Source organism: Onthophagus taurus, chromosome 6, assembly GCF_036711975.1.
Source record: "Onthophagus taurus isolate NC chromosome 6, IU_Otau_3.0, whole genome shotgun sequence".
In the NCBI taxonomy this organism is placed as follows: Eukaryota; Metazoa; Arthropoda; class Insecta; order Coleoptera; family Scarabaeidae; genus Onthophagus; species Onthophagus taurus.
In genome coordinates this window covers 6,746,265-6,753,221 of record NC_091971.1, presented here as the reverse complement: position 1 = coordinate 6,753,221, position 6,957 = coordinate 6,746,265, and the positions used below count along the sequence as shown (strand labels likewise).

The 6,957-nt window shown below is 30.2% G+C and overlaps 1 protein-coding gene across 2 annotated transcripts; it reads left to right on the top strand.

Moving 5' to 3' along the window:
* Positions 1–958: 958 nt before the first annotated feature.
* Positions 959–6,617, top strand: LOC111427752 (SH2/SH3 adaptor protein dock). 2 transcript variants are annotated; one of them, XM_023063019.2, is made up of 6 exons: positions 959–1,115; positions 3,163–3,319; positions 3,406–3,840; positions 3,978–4,203; positions 4,261–4,525; positions 5,778–6,617. In XM_023063019.2, the coding sequence occupies exons 2-6, from the start codon at positions 3,208–3,210 to the stop codon at positions 5,979–5,981; spliced, it is 1,242 nt and encodes a 413-aa protein (XP_022918787.1). In that variant the 5' UTR covers positions 959–1,115; positions 3,163–3,207; the 3' UTR covers positions 5,982–6,617. The 2 variants fall into 2 exon arrangements, with proteins under 2 accessions (XP_022918787.1, XP_022918789.1); XM_023063021.2 differs by lacking the exon at positions 3,163–3,319 and having other exon boundaries at positions 996–1,115.
* Positions 6,618–6,957: the final 340 nt, after the last annotated feature.

Here is a 6,957-nt window from a genome sequence, read left to right as displayed (position 1 = left end):
ATTATAATAATTTTATAACATTATTTAATAATCAATATTATTTTTATTTTTTATTGTTTTTATACTAAGAGGAGTGAATATAAAACTTAGATATTTATTAACAAAAAAATGTAAATACTTTAATATTAATTATAATTATTTTAAACATCAATCTCAGGTACTATCCAATTCTAAATTTTTTAATATTTACGTATATTAATCACTTTAACCCAATAATTAAATCTGTATTTCTATTCCAAATTATCACCATATGAAATCTCAGCTATGCTGTTATCACTAATAACATTAATATTAATTAATAATGATTCCTTGACATTATTATCACAGTTGGTTACTCCTGTTAGAATACTCCCATGATTTCTCTTTATATGCCTACAAAAAAGTACACATTATAACATAACTTTATTAATAAAAGTGATATCGTTGGATTCATTGGATAATCCAAGTAATGATGTATTTCTTGTAAAGGTTTTTCTGATCCAATATCTTACCTCCTTTTTCAGAGGCGAAACTTATGAATTACTACTTAACTTAGGATCTTTATTTAATTCTAAGAAAACCTAATTGACTCAAATTGAAATAACCTAACCTATAAGTTCAAAATGCTGTCAAAATAAAGAAAGCTCAATTTTAGTTACAAACTTAAAATAATCCTCTTAATTTAAATTATAATTTTGAGAAAATTGCAAGGTGCTTCTTACTTTAATAACATTTATTGTAATTATAAATAACTTTCAATAACATGTTCATGAATTAATAAACAATGACTTAAACCTGTATTGAATTTAATTGTTCATTGTTAAAAGAAAATATTTTAATACTTCAATAATTTTATTAATATACTAATAAAAGAATTTTATTGTTTAATTTATAAATTATTTAAAATGTTTTTTTAATGATTATAAGAAAATGTATAGTAACTTTAAACATTTTTAGGTTGTTCATTCTGGGAAGAAAACCTGTAAACGCCATCTGACGGTGGACGTAATTAATTAAATCGTACGTTTGCTGGTGTCTGGTTTTTGAGGGTGGGAGGCTTCGGATCGGCAGATAATCTTGTTTATACGTTTTCTATACGTATGTGTTTTAAAGGAACATGTCGAGTCTTAAACACGGTAAGTCAATCTTTTATTTTAAAAATTTGGAAATCATCAAGAAGTTAGTTTCGTGGCCCCCCGGGTGGTGAAAAAGGACGGTACGTTAATCGCCGGCGGTTCACGTCCCACCCCCGTAATTGTCACAATCCAAGAAACACCGCTGTTGCCGTCGTCGCCGCTCCTCCTCCTCCTGCTGTTGCTTGACACATTCGGGCCCCCTCTAGCAATGAGCATTGTTATGATAATCTTGCATCTATTCGTGATTCATATAGACAAAAAAAGAAAAAAAGGTTGTGCGTGTGTTATAAAAAAGTAATACAAACAGAAAAAAAGTACAACTAGAAGTTTGTTTCCTTGGTTTTGTTATTGTTGTTGTCCATTTTCCAAAGTTTTCTTTCATCTTGTTGGTGTAAATTGTAAATAATAACCAAATGGGAAACACTTTCTAGTGACCTAGACATTTGATTGAATACAAATTGAATAATACGCCTAGCGTATGTGTTAGCCGTTTTGTCAGTAGGTGCATAAATTTAAATCCGTTTTATTTTTGGCACGATTCTTCGTTTTGATCTTATTTCTTTTTATTCCTTTTCTTTTATATATTTTCTAAGATCAACTCTGACACCTACAATGTTTGTTTATCCATAGCGTTTTCTAATTCATAAATTTCTTATAGTAAATAGAATATTTATAATTAGGTCATTAAGTATGATATTAATTTCTTTTTAACATCGTTTTTAATACGAAATTTTTAACACCGAATTTCCAGGAAAACCTTAAAATAATTTCTACACTATTTTAAACCGCAGAATGACACACATTTAGTTTAAAACTCAATTTGATTTACTTATAAATTTTATTTTACATATTTTGACAGTTATAGTTCAACTAGCGCCATCTATTAGCATAAATTAGTATTTTGTCACAATAAATAAATGTATTTTATGATTTATCAAATATTTTTATTATTTATGTTAATTAATATTAAAACGTGAATAAGACACGTTATAAAATTATGATATGCAATTTTTAATTGCGGGTGTGATATCAAATTTGTGATGTATTCACTTTATTCCTCGATATATAATAGGTGAGGTGATTGTAAGTATGAAGTTAATTTGTTAAAATTTGTTAAGTTTGACAATTACAAAATCACTACGGTATTCATTGATATCACAAAAAAATAATAACAATGACCACGTTCATTAGGAAATTCAGTTATCATTCAGTCCATTGGTTAAGAAAAAACGCTGAAACTACTAGCTAGTGATCATATTGCACACATATTGGCCGCAAGCGACCTTGTCTTAATTAGCCAAAAGAACCACAACTTTACCTGATAAAGCACTATAATATGATAACCAGTATCAAGCAGATATGATATTATTCATTGACCCTTGGCCGCACGCGACTTCGGCTTTTTTAGATGAAGTTGTAGATCTTTTGAACGATTAATCCGCTTGCGGCTGAGGCCAATAGTGTTATTATATGACGACCAGTTTCAGGAAGATATGATATTAATCTCTGAGCCTCGGCCGCAAGCAACCTCGGCTTTTTTAGATAAAGTTGTAGATCTCTTGACTGATTAAGCTGAGGCTCCTTGCGGTCGATGTGTTACAAGATGATCACGATAATAGTGTCAGGTTGATATGATATTAATCACTGAGCCTCGGCCGCAAGCGACTTCGGCTTAATTTGTTAAAAGATATACGTCTTTAAATGATAAAATCGCGGCCAAGGTGTAACTAAAGCTATATGGCACAACATTTGCTAAACATGAAAGGAGATTTAAATAATCAAAAAAAAATCTACTTATTAAGAAATGGTGCAAGTAGAGCAATAACTGTCAAAATATATTGTGTACTTTGTAATAAAAACTTGTTTATATTTTTTCTATCTATTCGTTTAGTAATTAAAGTAAAGAAAAAGCTTCATACATAATGACCTAGGTATTTTATCATGCGAATATTAAAGCTGTAAAATTAATAATAATAACGAAAACGTGTGAAGGAAGAAAATAAATATAAGAAAACGCTAATACTAAAATAGATTGTACCGTTTGTAGATTAGGGCATGATTGTCGACTGTAGCTTGACACTTGCTTGCGGTAATGTTGGACGTCAAATCAATGCGCGGAAATCCTGAGGTCAACTCCTGGCAAAATAAGAGCAACTACTCGGTTAAACCACCGCCTCACCACATGGCTACCCCAAATAGACACGGTAAATAATCTTTCAAAAAAAAGTTTTAATCCAATTTTACATAATCATAAAAATATAAATAACAATTTTTTTTTAACTTTTTATAGGAAAAATTAGTCAAGACGACATATGTTACGTCGTCGCAAAATACGACTACACGGCCCAAAGTGGTCAGGAGCTCGATTTACGGAAAAACGAACGTTGCATCTTATTGGACGATTCCAAGCATTGGTGGAGAGTCCAAAATTCGAAAAACCAGTCCGGATATGTGCCCAGTAATTATGTTAAGAAAGAAAAGCCGTCTTTATTCGATAGCATAAAGAAAAAAGTAAAAAAAGGTGGCTCCGGTTCGAAAACGTTGCCATCAAATAATTCTCCGTCAAGAACTATTGAATCTCCAAATATGGCCAGAAGACTACCCGCCGATCCAATGGAAGCTATCGGCGTTGCCGTTGTTAAATATAATTATCAAGCGCAACAACCCGATGAGTTATCATTGGTTAAAGGATCTAGAATACTCATTTTAGAAAAGAGTAATGATGGTAATTAAAAAATTTGTCTGTTAAGTGGATTTAATTATTAAATTAAGTTAAATAAGATGGCTAAACCTGAATTGCTATTTCTAATGTTATTTCTAGTTTTAATTCAAAAATTAAATGATATTCTAAAAATTATTTAGGATGGTGGCGTGGACAAAGTGGAAATATGGTTGGATGGTTTCCTTCGAATTACACTCAAGAAGAAGGTGATGCTGATGATACTCTTCATACTTATGCAATGGCAGAAAACGTCCTCGATATAATGGTAGCTTTGTACTCATTTACTTCTACAAATGATCAGGAATTGTCTTTTGAAAAAGGAGATAGATTGGAAATTTTAGATCGACCTGCATCAGATCCAGAATGGTAAATATTAAAAATTTAAATAAAAAAAAACGAATTGTAAAATTAAAAATTAATTAGGTACAAAGCTAGGAACGCTCAGGGTCAAATCGGTTTGGTACCTCGTAATTACCTCCAAGAACTCTCTGAATATTTAACGCAACCATACCAAGAAAGGAGAGAACGGATCGAAACGAACGAGCGACAACCGGACGGCTTAATTGATCGACCTCATCTCGTTGGAAAACCGTGGTATTATGGAAATATCACCAGAAATCATTGCGATACCCTTCTTAATACTCATGGCCATGATGGAGATTTCTTAATTCGAGACAGCGAAACAAATGTAAATATATTTTACCTAATTCCATTATGAAATAGTATATTAAAAAACTAGTTTCGTAAGACACGCTTGAAATGCGTTAATTCAAGTTTAAAAACGAGTGGCGAAGCCACGAGTTTTTTAAAGAATGAGTGTTTAAGTCTTATGAAACGTGTTTTTTATGTTATTTTTTGTAATTCGCGTTTTTATACTTTTTTTTTAACAAAAATAAAATAAATTTTGACAATGTAGGGAAATAGGTATGTAGCAGTTGGTCTTGAAAATAGCAATTTGAATTGACAATTCGAAATTGTCAAAACACAAAATGTATTCACCTGAAAAAAATGTTTCATGTACACCTCCTGAAATAACAGAAATGTATTTTGCATTGAACAAAACTTACTTCCTGAATTTATTAATAATTTTCAATTTTACTAGGTATAAATTCTAATTCAAATTGTCACATTGACAACTAAAAAAATTAATGACCCAATGTCACCAACTTGAACTGGTTCCATAAAATGTTACTAAAATCTCATTACAGCATTGAATGCTGTAATGCTGTAACGAGTTTCATTACAGCACCCGTTTGAGTACTGTAATAGCTTTCATTACCGTCGCGAATTACAAAAATTAAATTTTACATGTTTTTCTGACGATATGTAACGTAACTTTTTTTATAATTAGTGATGTAGTGATTTCATTACTATTATAGCAATTCAAATAGCCACATTGACAACTAAAAAAATTAATGACCCCATGTCACCAACTTGAACTGGTTCCATAAAATGTTACTAAAATCTCATTACAGCATCAGATGCTGTAAGAAGTCTCATTACAGCACCCGTTTGAGTATTGTCTTTCTGACGTTATGTAACGTCACTTTGTTTATAACTAGTGGTGTAGTGATTTCTTTACATTACTACTATCCGTGCGTGAGGGGCGAAAAGGCCCCTCACTTTAGAGTGAGGCTAAAGTTATGCCTAAAGTCAGGCCTTGACTTTTTGCACGGATAGTAGTGATGTAATGAATTCCATTACATAACTACAAATTGACATCTGTCACTAATAGAATAAGTCAATTTTTCAACAAAAATTGCGTTTTCAATGGAATTAGATAAAATTTTGTACTTAACACGTTTTGAAATGGCAAATTTTGTTTGATGAACGTAATATTATCAAATTACGCGAGTCTCTTGTCATAACTGGTTACGTAAATAACTATTAATCAAAAAAAAAAAAAATTATTATATTTAACTTTGAATTTTTATTGATAGGTTGGGGATTATTCAGTTTCATTAAAAGCTCCTGGTCGTAACAAACACTTTCGAGTACACGTAGAAGGAGCCCTTTATTGTATTGGTCAACGGAAGTTTCACACGTTGGATCAACTGGTTGATCATTATCAACGAGCTCCGATTTACACCAACAAACAAGGCGAAAAGTTGTACTTAGTGCGGCCGTTACCCGGAAACGGATAACCACTTTCGCTTGAAAAATATGAAAATAATGAAAAAGAGGAGCTCGGAAAATTTTACGCACGCGATTTTAGTAAAATTGCAACGGAATTACACAACACTTCGGTGCGTATCGTGACAGCTTTTTAATTTTTTAAGTCAAAATTTTCGAATTTTCTTTTTTGTATTTTTGAGATTTTGAAAGAGTGTTGTTTTTGGTTGTTTTTTATTTTATAACTTGGACCGGCGCAGTTTTTTGGTAAGTACGAAGTGGATATATCGTAATCGTAAGAGTAATCGCTTTAGTACGCAAGGAAAAAAAAAGATATAATTCACGTATCGTAAGGATAATTTATAACTATGCATATAAAAAAATAAAATATACTCAAGTTTTTGTATATCGTCCCATATTTATTTCGTAAGAGAAAAAATAATAGATATTATTGTGTATATAGGAGTATGTAAAGGATATAAAATGTTTTTGTTTTAAAAAACCTTTCTTTTTTTTGTTTTTTTTTTGTTTCTAAATCAATTTTTGTTTCTTCTTTTATTATAAATTTTTATTTTATTTTTTCTGTCGAATCTTAAGACTGTACATAATTGACGAAGTTTGTATTTTTATTTTTTATTATTTTAATAAAACAAACGATTATAATTTTATTTCTTTTTATTTTTTTTTTAAGTTTAAATTTTTTTTATTATTTTTAATTTAAGTAATAAAATGTAGATTAGCGACTATAAGATTTAGATATATCCATATTCATAATTTCGCTGTTAATTGTACGAGCTTCTGCGGTATATCATAAAAAAATTGACGCAAATAAGAATTTAAAAGAAACCTATCAAGGCGCCAACTCTAGAAAAATGAACTTTTAGGGAATATATTATGAAAAACGGCTTACTTAAAGCTGAATATAACTACCAAAATTATTAATATAAGCAAGAAAAATTTAAAAAGCTAAAATGGTTCATAGTTAATATTAAAGAATATATTTTTGAT

Coding starts and splice junctions, on each gene's coding strand:
- LOC111427752 (XM_023063019.2), top strand. CDS start 3,208: ATGTTGGACGTCAAATCAATGCGCGGAAATCCTGAGGTCAACTCCTGG. Junction 3,320..3,405: donor GGCTACCCCAAATAGACACG/GTAAATAATCTT, acceptor AACTTTTTATAG/GAAAAATTAGTCAAGACGAC. Junction 4,526..5,777: donor TTCGAGACAGCGAAACAAAT/GTAAATATATTT, acceptor TTTTATTGATAG/GTTGGGGATTATTCAGTTTC.